This window comes from Alligator mississippiensis, chromosome 15 (genome assembly GCF_030867095.1).
Source record: "Alligator mississippiensis isolate rAllMis1 chromosome 15, rAllMis1, whole genome shotgun sequence".
NCBI classification, from domain to species: Eukaryota; Metazoa; Chordata; order Crocodylia; family Alligatoridae; genus Alligator; species Alligator mississippiensis.
The window spans coordinates 1,826,047-1,849,527 of record NC_081838.1 but is presented as its reverse complement, the minus strand read 5'-3'; the positions used below and the strand labels follow the sequence as shown (position 1 = coordinate 1,849,527).

The following is a 23,481-nucleotide window of genomic DNA, read 5'->3' as shown; positions in this document are numbered from 1 at the left end:
TTCCTGGCTTGGCAAAAATTTCAGACCCTCTTAGATGTCCCGTCCCCGCTACCCTGCAAACACACGGGGCGCTTGTACACGTGACACCCAGACGATGTACACGTGACAAAAATTTCAAAGGAACGTGGGATTATTTTTAAGGAAATTTGCTTTTATCTAACTAACTTGAGTTCCAAGTTAGTTAGATCATGCGCTTTAACACCAGCGCATGTAGACCCGACCTATTCCCACTTATTGCGCAGTAACTTAATGCACAGTAAATTTAAGCCGGAGTAAATCCACGTGTAGACACATCCCCACAGTATAAACGTGAGCAGCCTGGTCTTGATCCGGTCCCACTAGAACGTTACCTTTGGATCTCATTTGAATTCGTTAATATATGTTGAGTCATACCGGGTTGTTGGGTTGGCGGTGGCCGTCCCTCAATGAGAGCACCCTACTCGTAGTTGGGTCTTGAGGTGGCTTAAGAGTGAAACGTTTGAACCCCACCCACGGAGGTGGCAGGTCTTTCCGCAGGGGAAAGTCAGCCGTAGGCCAGGATTTCTCTCCTCTCCCTTCTTCCGCTCTCTCTTCTTCATTTCCATATGGACTGTCTCCTCCTCACTTAGTAGGCTTGGGGATTTTCCAGGGGCATCGTCAGGGGTACCTCTCCAGGCTCTCGGGATGCAGCCGGTCAGTCACCCATGCTTCACAGCCGTAGGCTGGGGTCAACTCATTGTAGACCCAGATCTCGGTGTCTTCCTGGAGATCACGATGAGTACAGACCCGCTGAAGCAACATCCCAAAGGAGATCCTGTGCCGGACCTCCTCATCATTGTTCGCTCTCCGAGAGAGGCGGCTACTAAGGTAGGGGAAATGCTCAGCTACCACCAGGGTCTTTCCCTCGATGGTGATTTGGGCAGAGGGGTCACAACTGTGGCGCGGGGCAGGTCGATAGAGCACTTCAGTCTTTTTGATGTTGAGAGAGAGGCCCAGAGTTCAATACGCTTCTCCAAAAAGATCCAGCACGGTCTGGAGGTCTTTCTCGGCACGCGCAAGGACGGCGCGGTTGCCTTGGGTGGAGACAGAAGGTAAATCGAGGATTTTCCAGGGCTTGTTATGGAAAGAAGACAAGGAGGGAGATCTGAACCAAATGGCCTTTTCACTGTCAACAATGAGCATCCTCATGAACTGGTTTGTCCTCGTCGGGCAGCTTGGTGGTCCGGCCGGGGCCCAGCTGCCAGGTGAGAGACACGGCGTGGTCTTCCCAAGTGGAAAGTCCAGGTAGCCACTCGGACCCCAGCCTCCTGTTCCAGCACTCGTACCTCTCCCCAAGCAGGGAAGGTGATGGGGGGTCCAGGCCAAGGCAGAAGACACAGCTTGGCCTTGCCTTAATGACGGTGTCACAGCAAAGCCACGAGGAGGAGCCGTTTCTCAGGGATGGGAGCAGGGGCATTAAGCGCCCACGTCCTAGGAGGGCCACGAGAATCCCCCACACGGATGTGACACGCTCACTGTCTGGACCCCAGACAAAAGGCAGCCCCTTGGGATGACTTCTCCAGCCCCATGGGGTCCCCCGGCTTGATGCCTTGTCCCCTTACAGTAAGCAAAGGACCAGGGAGTGGGAAAAGGCCAGCTCGATCCAGAGTCAGGATGCCCCCACGGAGGGGGATTCGAACCCACACCCCTTCCTAATCCAGACCCACTGGCCCAGCTCGGCAGGGAAGAAGCCGGGGATTGATTGATGACCTCGGGCAGCTCCAGGCACAGACAGGTGGGAACGAAAGGAGCCGCGAACACCCGAGATGAAACGATTTGCTGGGGTCTCCACGCCGTCATGGCTCGGGGTATAAGCCCCCCCCCGATCTGCACTCTGTGTCCGGCCAAAGCTTTGATGGGGAAACCCGAGCCAGCTTTCATCCCAGACTCCTCTCCCGTGGCTTGGCAGAGCCCCCGTGCCTAGGAGGGGTTGGGTGCCGGCTCGCGACTCGCTGGGACCTAGCCTCCGGGGACCCGTCTCCCCTCCCTGGGACCAAATCGAACACCTCGGGGGTCACGACCTGTAATTCATGTCCACCTGAAAAACCACGTGGCCAACCGCCAGCTCATCGTGACACAGCCCGGCACCCCCGTCCAAACCCACTTGATCTTGGAGTCCCCTTCAATTGAGCCCTATCAGGCAACCGGCACATCCTGAAGCATTGAGATTTAAGGGCCTTTAGGCTTGGCTGCATGGTTAGCTTAAAACTGTGGTTAAAACATGCACCCAGTAAAAAAAGCAACTAAAAAAATACCGTTCCTCACGTACATTAAAAAGTTGGCCAACTAAATTAAATCAGTATAACCGGGGCAAAAAAGAAATAGTGCAAGTCAAATTTACGCCCACTTAAAAATAAAAAGCATAGCTTAAAATAAGGCAGACAAGGTTCTTTGGGTAAATCTGGTATCTTTTATTAGACCAACTCAGATAGTTGGAAAAATTCTTCTTAACAAGCTTTCGGGCACAAACACCCTTCGTCAGGCTGAGGAAGCGTCTGCAGATGGTCTTAAAATAAAAAAATGTAGTTCAAGATAACCATATTTGGCAAACAGAAGCAAAATTATTCATCTGCATTAGAAGAAAGGCTTAAATTAGTTTTCTGTATGAAAAATGCAAGTTTTGTGGTATATACTGCAACAGTGGGGCAGGAAGCTGGACGCCATGCCGCTGCGCAGCCAGCGGCACGAAAATACCGCTCCTCCCCACAAGGAGCGACCACACAGTCGCTGGGTACCTGTTTATACAATTAAATGCCTGCACAATAACGACAGCGCAGTTACGACAGTGCAGTGGGCACTTCTGCACGTGCATTTACACCGGCTTAAATTTACTGCGCAGTAAATTACTGTGCAGTAAGCAGGAATAGGCCAGCATCTACACGTGCATTACTGCACAGTAATTAATTGGGCGTAAATTTGATACCTGTATGACACAGGTATCAAACTTACGTTCAAGTCAGCATAAGTCCCCATACTGACTGCACGATACGGGAGTGCACGTGTAGGTGCATGCCCGTAACGCGCAGTCATTTTGGTTACTGTGCACATGAAGACACACTAGAGTCAGACGCCTCCAAGACCGAATGAAGAAGGGGGGCTGGACCGCGGGTGCGACCACCTGGGACTGCGGCACTTGCAGTGATGCCCGCGGCTCGGCAGCATGTGTGCAATGAATGGCCTCGCCAAATACAATTAACGGGCACACGCGTGTGTAACACAGCGGTCAGATGTGGTGCAGAGACAGAAGATGACGACGACCTGAACCGGGGACTCGGGTGAGCCCCAGTAGACAGACGGGAGGTGCCAGGACACCTGTCGGAGAGGAGGGAGATGGAGACGGGGAGGGGGGAAGGACCCCCAGGCTCTGAATCCAGAAAGGGGGGGGTCCAGCGGTTAGAGCCCCGACAGCCGGGCTTCCAGGGCGCCGGGTTGTCTCCCCGTGGGGGAGCTCAGCCCAGCGCCTGGAGCCGTCTCTGGGCCCCGATTCTGCTTCAGCCGTCTGAATACGGGTCCAAGTTTCGGCGGGGGTGGAGGCAGATGGACTCAGGGGCCGTGTCCCTGGTGTCGTTCCCCCCCCAAATCATGTCCCAGCTTCATCCTTACAGCGTTTTTTGGAAAATCCCCCCCAGCACCAGCCGCAGTTTAGGGTCTCGGCTGCACCCCAGGCCTCCCGGAGGGGGCTATTTTGATGGGTTCATCCCCTGCCCCCCCCCCGATTAAAATAACCCACAGCAGAGCAAATGCACTGGGGCCGGGGAGGCTGAGCACAGCTCAGCGCTGCTCCCCGCACCCGGCTTCCCGTGACAGATCCTCCGTGGCCCCATCAATAACCAGGCGGCGCGAGGGGCGATCCATCACAGTGATGGATTCCTTCTCGGCGCGGCGGCCGGCGAGAGGCAGCCGGAGAAATTGGATGGCGGCTGCTGCGCCGAGCTGGGGAGGGAGATGGGGTGGGGTGGGGGGGTCTCGTCCTGGGCTCAAGCCCAGCGCTGGGAGCCGGGGGGTGGGGGAGAGGATGCAACACCGGGGTCTGCCCTGAGCGCCAGCCCCCACGGCCCCTCCGCAGGGCTGGCATGGGGCCTGGGAGTCCTGCTGCCCCCCTGGTCCCGTCAATGGGGGGGGGCCAGGAGTCCAGATGACCCCCCCCCCAAAAAAAACAGCCCACCCTGCCACGTGTGCTCCCCCTCGCCCCCAAACCAGGCAAGGAGCCCTCCCATCTAACCATTAGGCGCCCCAGTCCCTTTCCAGAGCGCCAGGGGGGAGCCCAGGAGACCCGTCTCCCCTTCCCCTGGGACAGGAGGGGCCTGCCCCCCACCCCTGCAGGAAGGTGGGGGGGCAAAGAGGGGGGATCGTTTTGCTTGGGGGGGCTCAAAGGGGTTTGGGGACGGGGGGGCACTCAGCACAGCGCAGACAGGGAAGACAACCCCCCACAACAGAGGTACAGACCCCTGAGGACCCTCCCCCCCCAGTTTGATATCCCAGCATGCACCTCTTCCAGGACTAGAACCCAGGCATCCTGGCTCCAACCCCCCCCAAAGTGCTCTACCCATTGCACATCATTTCCTCTCTGCAAAGCTGGGCTGAGAGCCCAGGTGTCCTGGCTACCCACAAGGTGCTCTAACCATTGCACTTCACCCCCCCCCCGAGCTGGGCTGAGAGCCCAGGTGTCCTGGCTACCCACAAGGTGCTCTAACCATTGCACTTCACCCCCCCCGAGCTGGGCTGAGAGCCCAGGTGTCCTGCCCCCCCAGGCGCTGCCCTACGGGAGCCCCCCGGGGTAACTCACTGGCCCCGATCCGGCGCGTGCGCAGTGCGGGCGGTGGCAGGACTTGAACCCGGGCTGCGATGAGACCCAGCTATCCTGATGCCCCCGCCCCAAGCCCCCAGGGTCTCCCCCCTCCTGGAGCTGAGAAGGGGACCCAGGGGTCCCGCTGCCGGCTCTAACCACACGTCCCCGCTCCCCTCCCAGAGCCTGGCCTAGACCCCCGGCGTCCCCCCCGCTCTAACCACTAGACCCCTGTGCTGGGGGCTCCCCTGGCTGTGGGGCTGTGCGCAGAAAGGGTTAACAGGGATTTAATCGCCAGCCACTAACGAGGGCTCTGCTCACGCTCCTTTCTGCTCACGCTCATTTCTCAGGGGAGCTCTGGTGACAGCCCATAAATCACGGGCCCGGCCCCGATCCTGGCAGCCGGCGCCTGCGGGGCCCCGTGCAAAACAGGCGTGCAACACCCCCCCGGGCCTATTGCAGGTTGGCGCATGTCTATGCCACCCGTTGGGGGGGGACAGGGCCCCATGTGCAAAACAGGTGTGCAAATCCCCCCCAGCCTGTTACACACCCACATATGTCTGTGACACCCTGGCAAGACAGGGCCCCATGTGTAAAACAGGTGTGCAAATCCCCCCCAGCCTGTTACACACCCACATATGTCTGTGACACCCTGGCGAGACAGGGCCCCATGTGTAAAACAGATGTGCAAATCCCCCCCAGCTTGTTGCACAGCTGCACATGTCTGTGACACCCTGGGGGGGGAGGGCCCTGTGTCTGTGTGCAAAACAGGTGCAAATCCCTCCAGGCCTGTTGTACACCCACATATGTCCGTGACACCCTGCGGGGGCAGAGCCCTGCATGAGTGTGTGCAAAACAGGTGTGGAAATCCCCCCTTCCAGTCTGTTGCACATCCAGACATATCTATGCTACCCTGGGGGAGCCAGGGCCCATGAGTGTGTACAAAACAGGCATGCACCCCCCCCCAGCCTGTTGCACACCTGCACATGTCTACATCACCCCAAGGGGCAGCCAGGGCCCATGCGCATGTGCAAATTCCCCTAGAAGGGCAGGGCCCCATTCAAGCATGCAAAACAGGTGTGCAAATCCCCTCTCAGCTTGTTGCACACCCACACATCTATGCCAGCCTGGTGTTAGGGCCTTGTGTGTGTGCAAAATAGGTGTGCAACCCCGGGGCCTGTTGCATGCCAGCGCATGGGTGTGCTGCCCCCATCCATTCTCATGCACCTGCTCGCATGAGGGCACATGGGTGTGCGCGCACTGGGGCTGGGCCTGCACCTTTGTGTGACCTCTCCTTGCACTAGTGCAAGAGAAACACGCCTGCTCAGTGGCTGGAGCTGGATGGGGCCGGGAGCCTGGACGCCTGGGTTCTCTCCCCAGCTACTGACGGCCCATGGGGCGGGGGGTGCACCTGGCACAGGGTCCCCCAGCTCTGCCCCCCCCCACGGATGAAGGGCAATTATCCCCCAGGCCCATCCATCGCGGGGGTCCCCAGCTTGGGGGGGGGGGCATTAATTTGCTCTGGAGCTTCCAGCCCCCCCAAACCCTGCCTGGAGCCAGGGAGGTGGGGCGGGGGGTGCTGGGATGGACAGACAGACGGACAGAGGTGGGATGGATGGACAGGGATAGCTAGATAGACAGGGATGGACAGACAGATGGAGACGAATAGACAGACAGGCAGGCGTGTATTAGATAGACGGATGGACAGACAGACAGACAAGCAGGCAGGGGGATGGATGGATGGATGGACAGACGACAGACAGGCACACACTGGATGGGTGGATGGAGAGCGCGGGGATGGACAGACAGGCAGGTGACCGGTGTTTATGCAGGTGGACAGACAGACAGGCGAGAGGCAGACGATGGACACTAGACAGACAGACAGACGGGGCGATGCGACGGGGAGCGCAGAGAGAGGGGCAGAGAGACGGCTGCCGGGCGTGGGTGCAGGTCGATCGAACGGACAGAGAAGTGACAGACAGACAGACGAGGCTGGGTAGATAGATGGCAGACAGACCAGCGGATGGACGGACAGACAGACAGGCGGGCAGGGAGGTGACGGGCAGGCATGTATTGGACGGACGGACGGAGAGAGCGCGGAGATGGACAGACAGATGGACAACAGGTGTCCAGGCTGCTAGACAGACAGACGGCCGGACGGCCGGGGGGGACGACATGGATGGATGGGGTTGGATGAGCTGTCTGGATCGAGGAAGGCAGGCTGGGGGGGAGGGGGCAGGGAGGTGGACCCCCCCCCACTTTAATTCCCAATCCCCCAACTCACACGTCCGCCCCCCGCCAGCCGGGTCCAGAGCCCACGCTAGGAGCACCCCGGCCCCCCTACCCTTGCCCCCCAGCCCCCACTCCCCCCCCAGAGCTGGGGGATGCAACCCAGCCACCCAGCCTGCCCCCCTGCCCAGGTCAGGGCGCTGGAGGTAGCGGGGGGCACGGAGCTGCCCCCAGCCCTGCCCTGCCCTGATGGGGAAGACCCGGCTTGTCCCTCCCAGTCCACGTGCCCGTCTGCACGTGGAAGCTTTATTTTGGGGTGAAAACCCTTGTTTCTAGGCCCCGGGGTAGTAACTCAGAGCAGTCGTGGCCCGGGAGGGGGGCTGGGTCTGTGGCCCCCACACCTGGGTCCCATCCCCACTCGCCCCCTTGGCTGGGCCCAGTTTTTGGGGACGTGTCGCCACCTGGTGGCTTCTGGCATGAACTGTGCTAGCACCTTGGCGGGGGGGGGCACCACAATCCCACCAGCCCCCACAGGACCCAGGTGTTCTTGTGCCCCCCCCCCCCCCGGCTCTTTGCTCTCACCCCCAGCCCCTCCCCTCCTAGACCCCAAAACGAACCCAGGTGCGCGGGTCACTTCCCCCAGCCCCCAACTCCGGCGATGACTTGCTTAGCCAATTGGGCGAGTCAGGGGGATTTGGCAGACCGCCCCTCCCAACTCCAAAAGTCCCCCTCCCAAAATTGGGGGGGCACAAATGCAGCCCCCCCCCCCCCAGAAGAGCACAGCACAGCAGCTTTCTTCAAAACACCTGTATTGCGTCTCCGTGGGGCGAGGCGGCATGCAGGCGGGGAGAGGGGTTGGGGCAAGGCTGGGGGGGCAGCTGGGGGGCAGAGACCCCCCCCAAGAGCCCCCATGGGGCAAGGTACAAAGTCATGGGCATGAAAAGCTCCTGGTATCCAAAACAAAGGGGGGGGTAAGAAACAGGGGTTAAAAACACTGCCCCCCAGCCTAGAGACCCCCCCTCAGGTGGCTCGGAGAAGTGGGGGGTCCCCCTGGACCCCCCCAACACCTGCCCCCCACAAGCCTGGCACTGGCTGGGTCTTTACAAAAGGGAATTCACATTGGGGTCAGGGGGCATGGCTAGGGTCAGGGGTCAGGGTCAAGGCCCTGCTCCCCCCAAACAGCACTGGTGAAAGGGGGGGGGGGCCTGGGGTCTCCAGGGCTGGGGGGTCCTCAACGGGGGTGGGGCTGAGCATCCATGGGCAGAGCCTGGAAGCAGCGGCTGATGGGAAACTGGTGGGGGGAGCTGGGGGTGGAGCAGGCAGGGGGTGCCCCACAGGTCACACCGCGCGCCCCCCCACAGGCTCCCGGCAAACTCAGGCAGCTCCGTTCCACGCCACCGGGGGTCACTCACCAGAACCAGCTGCAGCAGGAGCCCCTGGGGGCGGGGCATAAGGGCACAGAGACAGGGGCATGATGGGAAGGTGGTGGTGTTTGCTGTCTCTCCAGCTGCAGAGCCAGGTCTAGGCCTTACTGCCTGCCCCCTCCCCCCCACCAAGGAATGAGGTGCACCATGTTCCCGGGGAGGGGTGCTCTGGGCATGTGTGCTTCCACAGCGTGTGCGCCTGTGCGAGTATGTGTGAAAGCAGCTGGAAGCACACGTGTAGTGATGAAGTGCTGTTGTGCATGCATGTGTGTGTGTGCAACTAAGAGCAGTGGGTGCAGTGCAGTGCCATGAAGCATGACTGTGTGTGTGTGTGTGTGCACACGCTGGTGTGAGAGTGCAAAGATACAAAGAGTGGGATACGTATGTGCAAAGAGTGGGATACATATGTTTATATGTGCACATGTGGGTGCATGGGTCCGTGTGCCTACGCGTGTGCATGTTTGTGTGAGCACATGGGGATGCACACATGCACTTGTGTGAGCGCATGGGTACACGTGCATGCATGTGTGCACATGCATGTGTGTGTAGGCACATGTAGGGGTGGTTGCACATATGTGTGTGTGCACATGTATGTGCAGAGGGGTACATGTATGGGTGTGCATACTTGCATGTGTGTATGTGCATGCATACACATGTATGGGTGCATGGGTACACATACACACGTGTGTGTACATGGGTGCATGGAGGCACATGCACATGTGTATGTGCAGGTGTGTGCGTGGGTGTGCATGAATGCACGTGTGTGTGTATGCGTGCACTAGGGGCATGTGCAAACGTGTGGATGCATGGGTGCATATACACACGCATGCACGTGTGGGTGGATGCACAGATGTGTATGTGCAAATGCATGTGGGTCCGAGTGAATGCATGTGCTTGGATGCATGCATGTGTTCATGTACACACGCGTGTAGGTGTCTGGTGACCAGCCAAGCACACTGTGACATGGCACCTGCGGGAGGGGAAGCATGAGGTGTGCGTGGCCCTGCTGGGCTGGGTCCGCAGCGTGCACACACCCCACTCTTCCTGCCCCTTTCACAGCGGGGGCAGGAACGGGCTCCCCCCACCCCAGGCACCTCCAGCCTGGGTGTGTCCGTCCGTCCGTCCGTCCGTCCATCCACCGGGGGAGCTCCCAATCGCACGGTGACGAGCAGAAACCAAGGCGGGGGGGACGTTCGGGGGCCTCACACGGGCCTTCCTTTTCTCCTGGGAGAGTCGCTGCTGCTCTCCCAGGAGAAGTCCAGAGCATACAGACGTTGGAGCGGCTTCTCCTGGGGCAAACGTGGCCGCTGCAGGAGGGAAGGCCCCATCGCTCCTGGGAGACCAAATGTCTGTGTACGCAGCAGAGGAGCAGCACAGGTCCCCCCTCGCCTACAACTAGGGTCCCTGCGAGACGGAGGCAGAGGAATTGGGGGTGCGTGGGGGTTCGGCTGCCAGCAGAGTCCATGCTCACGGCCTGGGGGGTTTACTCAAGAGTCGGGGAGGGGAGGGGAACCGGGGGGCCAACTGCCGGCAGAGTCCAAGTTCATGGCTTAGGGGCTTGTTTGAGTGGGGGGAAACAGGGGGAAGTAAATGGAGGGGGGAGGGGGTCTGGGTACCGGCAGAGTTCAAGTTCATGGCTTAAGAGCTTGTTTGAGTCAAGGGAGCTGGGGGGAGGGGAAATGGCGGGGGACGGGGGGCAGCTACCGGCAGAGTTCAAGTTCATGGCTTAGGTGCTTGTTCGAGGGGAACTGGGGCGAGGGGGTCCGCCTGCCAACAGAGTCCACACTCACGGCCTGGGGGGTTGTTAAAACCTGAGGGGAGATGGGGGAGGGGAAGTGGGGGAGGTCCGGCTGCCGGCAGAGTTCCAGTTCATGGCTTAGGGGCTTGTTCGATTCAGGGGAAGATGAGGGGAGGGGAACTGAGGGGTCTATGGGGGGTCTGGCAGCCAGCAGAGTTCACGCTCACGGCCTGGGGGCTTCCAGACATGTCCAGGGAGGCGGGGGAGACGGGGGGAGGGGACACCGGGGTCAGTGGGGAGGGGTCCCGCCGCCAGCAGAGTCCACGCTCCCCGGCCCCACGCGCGGGCCCCACACACACACGCACACACACAGGACATGGGGGCGCCAGGTCCCTGGGGCGGGGGCTGGAGCGCGGGGGTCCCGGCCGCACCCCCATGGCGGGGGGCTCAGAAGCCCTTGATGTGGCAGTAGGCCTCGAGGCTGGAGAAGAGGATGTAGAGGAACCAGAGGCCGAGGAAGAGGCCGACGGTGAGGAGCTTCGGGGTGCGGGGGCCGCCCAGCTCGCCGCCGATCTGGGGCCGGCGCCGGTAGAGCAGGACGCCGATGCAGACGAAGGCGAAGATGGTGAAGAGGGTGACGGAGAAGGCCAGCGTGCCCGTCTGCACGTGGAAGTCCTGGCCCTGCGCCGCCCAGTACACGGCCGCCACCGACCAGGCCACGCCGAGCCCCAGGAAGACGTTCACCGCGTTGCTGCCCGTCACGTTGCCGATGGAGGCGTCGGCGCACTGGTCCTGCAGGGCCGCCACCTTGCTGGCGAAGGTGTCTGCGGGGAGGTGGGGAGAAGGGGGTGAGTGCCCCCTGCTACGTGTCCCCATCTTGCTGCCCTCCCGGCCTGGCAACTCCTAATGGACCCTCTTGTCTTGCCCCCCAGCACAGCCCCCCCGCACGGCCGACTGGTACCTCCTGAGTTGGGGGGGCACTTGCCCCCCCAGCCGCCAGTCAGCAACCTAAGCGGGGAAACCTGGCTGCCAGGGGTGCATCAGCGCTGCCAGGGGGTGCACGTGCATCTCCGTGCACCCCCTACATGCCACCACTGCAGCCCCCCCTGCTGCCCCCCATTACACCCCCCCTGGCCTGGCAACTCCTAATGGAGCCCCTCATCTTGCCCCCCCAGCAGGATGCCCCTGTTGCAACCCCCATCTTGCCCCCCTCCAACCCAACAACCCCTAAAGGACTCCCCCATCTTGCCCCCCAGCATGGCACCCCCCATCTTTTGCCCCCCTCCAGCTCAGGAACCCCTAATGAACCCCCTCGTCTTGCCCCCTAGCACAGCCCCCCCTGTTGGACCACCGCCATCTTCCTCCCCCAGCCTGGCACCTCTGCTGGACCCTCCCCCAATATGACCCCCCGGCTAGAACCCCAGCGTGGTGCCCCCTGCTGGACCCCCCCAGCCCGACACCCCCCGCACCGGGGATGGAGGTGCCGAGGGCCACGAAGACGACGGCGTTGACGGAGTCCTTGAGGCCCACGGTGCAGCCGAAGTGCGAGGCCAGGTCGCCGATGAGGGCGGTGAGGAGGCCGATGACCAGGATGGAGACGCTGAAGCAGGCCCAGCCGTTGCAGTACTCGGTGGGGGGCACGCAGGCGAACAGAACCTTCCAGAACACCGTCAGGAAGTGCATCACGTAGTCGAAACACGACGGCAGCCGCTCCTCCCGCCCGTCCTCCTCCTCCTCCTCGTCACCTGGCACCGGGGGGTAACGTTGACCCAGGGGCTCCGGGGTGCAGGGTTCGGGGACCCCTCGCCCAGGGCTGAGAGGCAGCTGCTTCTGGGGTGCAGCATCAGGGGACCCATTGCCCAGCTATGAGATGCAGCCACCTCTGGGGTGGGGCACATTGAGGGGGTTATATAGAGACCCTTTCACATGGCAGTGAGATGCAGCTGCCTCTGGGGTGGGGCACTGGTGGACCCCAGGGCTCAGATGACACTGCTTCTGGGGTAGGGCATGTTGGGGGTGTTTCTATAGCGACGGTTTCACGTGACAGTGAGATGCGGCTGCCTCTGGGTGTGGGGCGTTGGTGGACCCCAGGGCTGCGGCGGCTGCTTCTGGGGTGGAACATCAGGGAACCCATTGCTCAGCACTGAGATGCAGCCACCTCTAGGGTGGGACACGCTGTGGGGGTGGGGTTTACATACAGACCCATTCACACGGTAGTGAGATGCGGCTGGCTCTGGGGCGGGGCACGTTAAGGCCTGCCAAGCCCACAGTAACAGGGACAAACCCCATCCGTGCCACCAGGGGGCGCAGGTGCCCCTTTCCCAGGCTGGCGTGGAGGGGGTGGGTGTAGTTCAGGATGGGAGGGGCACTGAGAGACTGTCCCGGGGCCCTCACTTGGTGCCAAGATGCAGCTGAGTCTGGGGTGGGATGTGGAGGTTGTTCACACGGGGATCTGCCCCCTTAGAGCCGAGATGCGGCTGAGTTTGGGGTGGGATGTGGAGGTTGTTCACATGGGGATCTGCCCCCTTAGAGCCAAGATGCAGCTGAGTCTGGGGTGGGATGTGGAGGTTGTTCACGCGGGGATCTGCCCCCTCAGAGCCGAGATGCGGCTGAGTCTGGGGTGGGATGTGGAGGTTGTTCACACAGGGTTCTGCCCCCTTAGAGCCGAGATGCAGCTGAGTCTGGGGTGGGATGTGGAGGTTGTTCATGCGGGGATCAGCCCCCACGGAGCCGAGATGCGGCTGAGTCTGGGGTGGGTTGCGGAGGTTGTTCATGCGGGGACCTGCCCCTGCCCAGAGCTGAGATGCAGCTGAGTCTGGGGTGGGACGTGGGGCGAGCGCGGGGCCGTGGCACCCACCGGCACTGACAGTGATGGCCTCCAGGAACTGCTCCCGCCACGAGTGGGTGCCGATGACCATGGCCAGGTTGGTTTTCTTGATGAGCTTGTCCACGGTGTTCTGCGGGGGCGACGGCAGGTCAGCGCTGGGGGCCCCAGCGTCCGGGCTCCCCACACCCTGCTCTCGCCCCCCAGGCCCCACTCCCGTCCAGCCCCCGCTCCCCCCCAGACCTGGGGGAAGACCCCAGGCGTCCGGCCGCCCCTTGCCTTGAAGTCGTAGGACTCCTCGATGATGACCTCCAGGCGGCAGTTCTCGCCCAGCACCGGTTTGCCCATCTCGGCGATGCGCCGCGCCTCCTCCTCCTCCGCCGACAGCTTCTTGTCACCCTCGCCTGCGGGCACCGCACCCTGAGCCTTGCCGGCACCCCCGCGCCAGCCCCTGCCTGCCCCCCCCCGGATCTGCCGCTCATGGAGGGTGGGGCGCTGGGGAAACTGAGGCACGGAGACGGGCGGGGAGCGGGGCCCAGCCCAGGTGTCTCCTGCCCCGGTGGGGAGGCAGCTGGGGGCTGCCCCCAGGTACCCACCTGTGCCCGTCATCATGGCACATGCACACGCACATATACATGCACACATCCCCACGGTACACACGCACACAAACACATTGCCACAGGATACATACACACACACACATCCCCATAGTGTATACACACGCACGTGGACACCCCCCCAAGGGGTACACAAATACATGCACACATCCCCACAGTATGCACGCACACCTATATATGCCCGTATCCCCGTGATATACACACATGCACAGATACATGGTACACACAAATACACGTACACAACCCCACGGTCTATGAATTCAAGTGTGCGCACACACACACACACACACACACACACACAGAATCACAGACCCATGGTATACACACATATGCCCCCCACTGTGCACACACACACACACAATCCCCGTGGTACACACACACAGACACATGATGCACACACACACACACACGTACACATCCCCACAGTACGAACACACACACAGACCCCTGGTATACACACATCCACACCCTCACCCACCCTCGTGGTACACACAGATGCAAGCACACATCCGCACAGCATGTACACACGCACACACACTCGCTCTCGCCCTCCCGCGCACACTCCGGCGCCCGCCCCCGCGCTCGCACGCACTCTCTCTCCCGCCCACACACGTCTCCTGGTGCTCCTCACGCCCACGCACACCCGAGCGGGGCCTGGCACGGCTCCACGCCCTGCCGGACTGCCCGCGCCCCCCAGGCCCGGCGGTGGGAGCCCGGGCACAGGCACAGGCGCAGGCACAGGGGGGGCCTCACCTTGGTTGAGCAGGAGGGCTGCAGAGAGAAGGAGAGAGAGCGGGCCGTCAGCACGCGCCAGTGCCAGCCGGCGGCCCCAATCCTGGCACCAGACCACACAAAGAACCCAGGTGTCCTGCCTGCCAGCCTCAGGACTTGACCGCCACGGATGCACCCCCTGCCCCCCCAATCCTGAGGCCTGACCCAGGGACACCCCCCGCTCCCCCCCAGAGCCACAGAACACCCCAGGTGTCCTGGTTGCCAGCCCTGGCCCTGCTCCACCCCCTGCGCGGCGCTGCCCGGGCGCCCGTACCCGAGATGCCGCGCTTGAGCCAGCGCGGGGGCCCCAGCTCGATGAAGAAGTTGTCCTTCTTCTCGTACTCCTCGTCGTCCACGATCTTCACCTGCAGCGTCTTCCTGCCGGGACGGGGTGGGAGGGGTGGGGGTCAGGATTGGGCCTGGCACCGGGGCTGCTCATCTGTGTGTCAGGCTTCCCTACTGCTGTGAGTGGGGGGTGCCCGTGATGCCCCCCCGGCACTGCGCAGCATGCCCACCCCCTTCACAGTCCCGCGGGTGGCGGCAGCCAGGCTCTGTCACACGCACATGCATGTGCATGCACACACTTGCACGCACATACACACACGCTTGCCTGCCCAGACACATGCACGAGCACGCACTTGCATGCGCACACACCAACATGCACGCACTTGTCTGCACTCTTGCACACCCACAGACACTTGTAGGAGCACGCATGCATGAACACACACATTTGCATGAACATAGATCATACAGATAAATGCTTGCAGACGTATGCACACACACACTCAGACACACACATTGCACTCTTGCACACCCACAGGCACCTGCATGAACACACTTCCATGTGCGCATGCACACACAGGAACACACATGCACTTGCGTGCACATGCGTATCATATGGACCCACATTTTCAGGCATACACACATGCATGAACGCACACACAGAGAACTCACATGCACTTACACACATGCATCATACAGACATACTTGCAAGCACACACACGCATGCATGTATTCACTCACAAAAACACATGCACACAGACACATGCATGAACACACCTGCACACACATATACATACACACTTTTACACCCACAGGCACCTGCCTAAACACACCTGTGCACACACACAGGAACATATATACACTTGCATACACACGCATCGTGCAGACACACACTTGCAGGTACACAAACATGGGTGCACTTACATGCACAAGGGGACACATACATCATATAAACACACACTTTCAGGCACATACACATGGATGCACTTGCACACACATCACACAGACACACACTGGCAGGCATGCACACATGGGGTGTACTTGCACACACACCCCCCTTGCATGAACACACTTGGATACACGCATGCACATGCACACACACACACACACACCCTTGCATGAGCACACTTGGATGCACACACACCACCCCTTGCATGAACACACTTGGATGCACACACACACACCCATGCACGCATACACACCCTTGCATGAACATGCTTGGATGTACACACACACGTGCATGAACACACTTGGATGCACATGGATGCACACACCCTTGCATGAACACACTTGGTTGCACACATGCATGTACATCCTTGCATGAACACACTTGGATGCACATGTGCACATGCACGCACACCCTTGCATGAACACATTTGATGCACACACACACACACACCCTTGCATGCACACTTGGATGTACACGTGCACATGCGTGCGCACTCACACACACCCTTGCAAGAACACACTTGGATGTACACATGCGTGTGCGCACAATGTGCACGAACACACTTGGATACACACACACATGCATGCATGCATGCACACCCTTGCATGAACACACTTGGATGTGCGTGCATGTGTGCATGTGCGCGCGCACATACACACACCTGTTCATGAACACACTTGGATGCACAGATATGCACGCGCACACGCCCGCCCCTCCCTCCAGCACTCTGCAGCACCCGCCCAGGCCACTTTCCAAGCCAACCCTGAGCTGGGCCGGGGGGGCAAAGTCAGGCCCCCTGTACTCCGTGACCCCCGCATGCAGCAGGTGCAGGCCCCCAGCAGCTGGGGGGTGGGGGACCCCTCAGCCCAGGGGGTGACGGGGCCCCAGGCCCAGCCCAGAGGGAAACTGAGGCCCAGGGAAGCAGCAGAAGCAGGCATCCGCCCCCCCTCCCCCACCAGCTCCGGCTCCGGAATATGAAGATCTGGGGAAATCTCCCCCCCCCCCCGGTCTATTTTTTATATAACAGCGGTGGGTGGAGGAGAGGAATAATTATCTGCGCGGAGCAGATGCCTCCTGGAGGATGAGTCACGAGGAAGGATGGGGGGAGCGCTGAAGGCTGGGACAGGCGGGGGGGGGGGGACCGATCCAGGGCCACCCTCGTTAGCCTCCTCGTCGCGGCTGGCAGCAATATCGTGAGCCAGACCCCCAAGCCAAACCCTGGAGCCCCCTGCAATCCCACCCCCCAAAGGGCCATGATGCTGCTGGGCATTTATTCCATGCATTACGGTAGCGCCGGGGGCTGCACATGTCCAGGGATGAAAGGACTTGCCCAAGGCTGCCCAGGAAGTCAGTGGCAGAGGTGGGAACCTGACTTCAGTCTCCTTGGCCCCAGCCTGGCGCCTTGACCCTGGCCTCTGACCCCTGTAGGATCAGCATCAGGCCGCCCCCTACTGCTGTGTCCTGTGCCCCGTACTGCAGGCCACGAGGGGGGATTCTCTCCAGGCAGAGGGGTGCATGGAGCCGCCGGGCCTCTGGTCCGCTGCTGGGAAGTCAAGGGGGGTCTGTGTGTGCGTATCTCTGCCACCCCCATCCAAGGGGTGTCCCAGTGACCCCCCCAATGGGGACGGGGGGGGAGAGGGGAGCAGCACAACGGGATGCCGGCGCCTCCCTGCGTGCGGGGGGTGGGGACCGGGATGGATCTCCATGGCAACCGCGAGCTCTCCCATGTTGACACGAAGCAGAGAAATCAATTACCCGGCGCTGCGGCGGCCTCCCGGCGGGGGGGCAGGGCCCCCAAACCGCGGCCACGGGGGGGGGGGGGGGGGGCTGGACGGGGAAGCAGGGAGGCAGGTGGGTGGATGGACAGATGGATAGGCTATCCCCAGGGATGGACGGACTACCCCGATGGAGAGACAGACAGCTAGATGGAGAGCTAGATAGCGGGCTGGATGACTGGACAGACAGACAGACAGGCAGAGGCGGGGGTGGGTGGATGAAGGCACAAAGAGATGGACAGACGGACGGACGGACAGACGGACGGATGGGGGAGTGGGTGGATGGAGGGCTATGGAGATGGACAGACAGGTTGACAGATAGCAGTGTAGATGGATGGACAGACAGACAGACAGCTAGACAGGCAGGGAGATAGCCAGCTGGATGGACGGACAGACAGACAGACAGATGACGGGGCGGGTTAGGGCGAGTGAAGGCAGGGGCGGAGGGACGGATGGACGAGTGGGTGGATGGATGGATGGAGGTGCATGGGGCTGGACAGCCAGACGGGCGGACGGAGGGGCGTGGAGACAGGCGGACGGACGGACGGACGGACGGACGGACGGTGTGGATGAGGCTGGAGGCACTGGGCGGACAGACGGACTCTCCGCGACTGCAAGGGGCCTGCACCCCAGACCCCCGCTGCTCTGGCCACGCACCCACCTCCTGGCCCCCCGCACAGACGGGGGGGCACATGCCCCCTACCCAAGGATGCCCGGAGCCGCATCACCCCCCCAGCTGCACCTCACAGACAGTGGGGCGTGGGGGGGGGTCCCCACGCCGGCTCTGGGAACCGCAGTGTCCAACACACCAGTCGCCGGGGCCGCACGGTTGCCAGGGAACGGCCGGTGTGTAATTTCAGGACTGCTCCATCACCATAGAGACCAGCCGTAGTTCCCCCCCACGTTCGGAGGGGGGGCAGGGAGCCAGGACGCCTGGGTTCCCCGCGAGGGCAGGCGTGGGTGGCTCTAGCAGGGTGATACCCCCCCACCCCCGCCTGCAGCCGGGGGGAGTCCCCTCTCGTTATAGGATTAACGAGTTACCAGACTAGCGAAGCCCCTTCTAATTAGTGCCAAAGGGAGGGGGCGGTGTGATCTGCTGGGTCCCTAGATGCAGCCACCTCTGGGGAATACCCCCTGCAACGCGCATGCACACATGGGGCCCAGAGCGGGGGCCCGCGGACAGTTGTACCGGCGAGACTGACCCGGCTAGCACTAGGTCGGAGGTCACGTCGAGTCCGAGTCCGACCCCGGCCCGAGGCAGGATCAGCCCCAGACAAACCCCGCGGGAGACGACCGCCCGCCCTGCCGCAGCCCCAGATGTTGCGCCCGACCCTGCTGCAGAGGGTCGCGGGTGCCAACGTGCTTGCTTGGCGTGTGTCTTGTGCCCCGTACCGCGGGCTGCTAGCGGGAATCTCCCTGAGCAGGAGGGTGCAAAGGCCCCCGAACAGAGGCTTTGCCCCCACGGCAGAGGAAGGCAAAACCCCCATGTCTGAGCAAGGGGGGAAACCCCTTCCTGCCCCAGTGCAGCAGGGGCTGATCCCCCAGCCAGGACCCTGAGGGCTTGGTGCCAGCAGCATTGGCACGGCCTCCCCCATGGGTGCCAGGCTGGGACTTAAACCCCCCCCCGACCTATGGAGCTGAAAGCGGGGGGCGCTCAGCAGAGCCCCAAAGCCTGGGAGACCCCCAGCTCCTGCAGGAGGGGCAATCCCCACTCCTGAGCCCCCTCCCCACCAAAAAGCTCCAACCCATGACATCTGCCCCCAGCACCACTCCCCATTGCACATCCCCCGCCCCTGCAAGCCCCGAATCCCATGACCCCTGGAGCTGGGGCTTGCAGGGCATCCCCTCCCCATACCCCCCCCAAATCCCATGACTCCTGGAGCTGGGGCTTGCAGGGCATCCCCTCCCCATACCCCCCCCCGAATCCCATGACTCCTGGAGCTGGGGCTTGCAGGGCGTCCCCTCCCGATACCCCCTCCGAATCCCATGACTCCTGGACCTGGGGCTTGCAGAGCGTCCCCTCCCCATAGCCCCCTGAATCCCATGACTCCTGGAGCTGGGGCTTGCAGGGCGTCCCCTCCCCATAGCCCCCCAAATCCCATGACTCCTGGAGCTGGGGCTTGCAGGGCGTCCCCTCCCCATACCCCCCCCGAATCCCATGACTCCTGGAGCTGGGGCTTGCAGGGCGTCCCCTCCCCATACCCCCCCCGAATCCCATGACTCCTGGAGCTGGGGCTTGCAGGGCGTCCCCTCCTTGCATCCCAGCCTGCCCCAAATCCCACCATGCTGAGCTGGGGCTTGCAGGGCGTCCTCTACTCCTATCCCAGCCCACCCCGAATGAATCCCATGACTCCGGGAGCTGGGGCTTGGAGATCCCCCCTCCCCGCCTCCGGGGGGGGTGGGGGCAGGGCTTACACGGTCTCGTCGTCGTGGAACTCGAGCTCCCCGCAGGCGTCCTCGTAGTCGACGCCGCCGCCGCGGGCCGAGCCCTCGACCGTGCGGTAGGGCACGAGCACGGTGCCGCGGGCGCCCGAGCCCCGCACCACCCGCACCTCCACGGTGCCCTGGCACTCGCTGACGTGCAGCAGGCGGTCCTGGAAGGTGAAGATGCCGGCGTGGTCGTCGTCCAGGATGGTGACGGTGGCCACGAGCGGCGCCACGAGCCGGGCCGCCGGGTGCCCGGCCTCCTCGGACTCGAACATGCCCTCGGCGTCGCCCACCCGCAGGTTCAGCAGCCGCACGAAGAAGTGCTCGTCCTCCTCGAAGATGTCGTCGTCGATGATCCCGATGCTCAGCTCCTTCTGCGTCTCGCCCGGCTTGAAGATCAGCGTCCCCTCGCTGTACTCGTAGTCCGAGCCCGCCTGCGGGGAGGGGGGACACAAGGGCACGGGAGCTGCCGGCCACGGGGGGGGGGGCTCGCCGCCGGTCCCCCGCGGCCAAGAGCAAAGGGTGGGAAAGGCCTCCCCCTCGCAGGCGTCGCGGGTCCCGTCTGCCGGGCACAGGTTGGGCGCTGCAGATGGGCAAACTGAGGCTGGCGAGCAGGACGCACGTCCCCACCCCGAGGGCGGCCGAGCATCAGACCCGGGAGAGCTTCGCTGGAGAGGGGCCACGCGAGGTCCCTTCCAGCCCCACTTCCCTACGATCCCGTGACTCCCGGGCCTCTCTCCCGCGCGGGGATCGCTCACAGAGAGCCCGGCCCAGGGGAGGCAGCGCTTGGGTTAGACTCGCAGACAATGAGGGTGGGAAGGGACCGTGCAGTCCGACCCCCAGCCCCAGCCCCAGCATCCCAGCCAGGACTTTGGTCTTTAAACCCCCCGGGACGGCGACCCCGCGCCTGCAAGCCACCTGCGCCGTAACCGCGGCCGGACGGCCCCTCCACGGACAGCCCGGCCCCTTGCTGCTCTGCTCGGCCTCCCCCACCTCCCGGGGCCGTGCATAAGTGTTGCATGCGTGCCCCTTCCCCCATCCGCCTGGTCCTAGCGCCCTGGGTCTTGTAGGCCAAGAGTTGGCCATTGAGTCGACGGTCTACCCCCTTCGTGAAGCTATCACCGGCCGGCCTGTCCCCCCACTTCAGCCCTCTCCTTTCCAAACGGAAAAGCCCCCCCGGGTTCTTTGGGACCTTCTCCAATTCTCCCCCGTCCTTTTGGAAGACCTCGGCCCTCGTCTACGTTGAATTTCATCTGCCGGGGGGTTGCTCTCTCCGTCTACGACCTGACTTTTGCCTTCATCTGCATTGAGTTTCTCCTGCCGTGTCATACCATTGCTCACGGGGGGACCCACCTGGGCTCCCGCCCCGTCCTCCTCGGTCTTCAGCCCTTCGCGGCCACTTCGCCGCCCACCCCCTGGCACGGTCCCATCCCGAAAACTGACCCTTTATACCTTGGCCGACCCGTCCTCCGTCCGGTAGTCCACGTAGAAGGTGTGGGCGCCCTCCCCGCCGTGCTGGCAGGCCACCGTCAGCCGCACAGAGCCACAGTTCTCCAGGCAGTGGTAGAGGCACGGCTCGAAGAAGATCTTGCTGGCCGTGTCCTCTTCGGCCTCCGCCGGCCCCTCGGAGGCCACGGGCGTCTTGCGGGAGCACTCGGCCGCGTGCTTCTTGAGGATGTTGCCGGCTCCCGTCATCATGCGCGTGGCTTGGATGCGGTAGAAAGCGCGGCTCTTCTGCTGATGCAGCAGGGCGTAGTAGTTGGCCATCTCCACCAGCTGCTCCAGCTCCTTGTCCGGGTGCTTCTGCTTGAGGTCCTTGAGGATCTGAATGACCTCCTTGCGGCTCTCGTCCAGGTCTTTCTCCTCCTGGCTGGGGCCGGTGGCCGTGAGGGCCGGGGAGGCCGGGGCGGCCCCGTCGGGCACGCGGTCGTGGGCGAGGAAGCCGCCGTCCATCTCGATGTCCTTGGGGAAGTCGCCCTCGGTGCCGATGATGATGCCGCTGCGCGGGTCGGCGCGGTAGCGCTTGTACACGTACTTGTAGAAGAAGAGGCGCTTGTCGGCGATCCAGGCAAAGACCACGCACACGGGGAAGAAGACCAGGGTGAGCAGGGCTTCCCACACCTAGGGACGGAAGAAAGGCCACAGACGGGGTCAGACCCCGGGTCCCTCCTGCCCGGCCCCCGGGGCGCCAGAAAGCAGCGCTGGACGGGAGCAGGGTTTTCCCCCGTTCCTCCCCGCCTCGCAATCGCCTCCCCGCTGCTCCGCGCCTGGATTCGGCTGCTCTGCTTTGTCGAGCGAGAGCGGACGCGAGCAAGGGACCTGGGTCTGGGTATGGCGTGGCCTCCGTCGTGGCTTCTTGTGGGCTGACGTTGGGCCCAGCACAGGCTAGCGTCAGGCCTGCTGCAGCCCATCGTGGGCTAACGTCAACCCCATCATGGGCTAATGTAGAGCCCATCACGAGCTAACATTGGGCCTGTTATGGGCTGTCATGGGTTAACATTGAGCCCATCATGGGCTAACATCGGGCCCGTCACAGGCTAACGTCAGGCTAATCACGGGCTAACGTCGGACCCATCACGGGCTAACGTCAAGCCTGTCGTGACCCATCATGGGCTAACGTCGGGCCTACCGCGGGCTAACCTCAAGCCGGTCCTGGCTTGTCACGGCCTAACACGGGACCCGTCACGGGCTAACGTCCTACCTGCACGATGCCCGGCGAGATGACCGCCAGGATCAGGTAGAGCCAGATGTAGGCGAAGATGCTCCACGAGGCCGTGACGAAGAAGACCCGCAGGTGCTTGATGCGCCGGCTCTCGCCGTTGGGGATGACGTAGACGCACACGGCGATGACCACGAACATGTTGAAGGCCGCGCTGCCCACGATGGTGCCGGGGCCCAGCTCGCCCGCCTGGAAGTTGTGGCCGCAGACCTCGATGACCGACAGCAGGATCTCGGGGGCCGAGGAGCCCAGCGCCATGAGGGTGAGGTTGGACACGGTCTCGTTCCAGATGCGCACGGTGCCCACGCTGGTCTCCCCGTTGGCCTTGGTGACCGTGATCTCCTTCTCCTTGGACGTGATGACCTCGATGGAGGCCATGAAGCGGTCGGCAATGATGGAGACGCCCAGGAACATGTACATCATGGCCACGAAGTACACGATGGCCCGGGCCGCCTTGTCCCCGAACGACGGGTTGTCGGGCTCCCACACGGGAAGCAGCACCCCCGGCAGGCACCGGTTCGAGCCCTGGCAGGTGCCGTTGTTCTCCAGCACCGGCGCCGGCGTCGCGGCTGCCACCGCTCCGGAGACGTTCTCGGCCCACAGCACGGAGGCCAGCAGGGCCCGGCCGAGGGACTGGGGCAGCGCCCGCCGGCCCGGCGCCATCGTGGGATCTGGGGAGAGAAGGAGAAAGGGGTGGAGAGGGATGAGCAGACCCCGTGCTCTGCAGACAGCCCGGGGGTCCTGCCCCAGGGGACCCAGAGATGCCCCCCCGCCCCAAGCTGCCCCACGGTGCCAAGCCCAGCAGATGGTGCCGGTGGCAGCCTGCCCGGCCGCGCTGCTCTCGCGCCCGCCGGCGCTGCCGGACCCGGGGCCTCAGCCCAGCCTGGCTGGGAGCCGGGGATGTGTGACTGGGGCGGGGGCC

The 23,481-nt window shown here is 62.7% G+C and overlaps 1 protein-coding gene across 1 annotated transcript; it reads right to left on the bottom strand.

Moving 5' to 3' along the window:
- Window positions 1-10,610: 10,610 nt before the first annotated feature.
- Window positions 10,611-23,244, bottom strand: SLC8A2 (solute carrier family 8 member A2). Its single transcript, XM_059718263.1, has 9 exons — window positions 22,542-23,244; window positions 21,293-21,961; window positions 19,829-20,274; window positions 14,682-14,785; window positions 14,390-14,407; window positions 13,299-13,423; window positions 13,053-13,152; window positions 11,665-11,940; window positions 10,611-11,019 (listed from the first exon to the last, which is right to left on the bottom strand). The coding sequence occupies exons 1-9, from the start codon at window positions 23,220-23,222 to the stop codon at window positions 10,643-10,645; spliced, it is 2,796 nt and encodes a 931-aa protein (XP_059574246.1). The 5' UTR covers window positions 23,223-23,244; the 3' UTR covers window positions 10,611-10,642.
- Window positions 23,245-23,481: the final 237 nt, after the last annotated feature.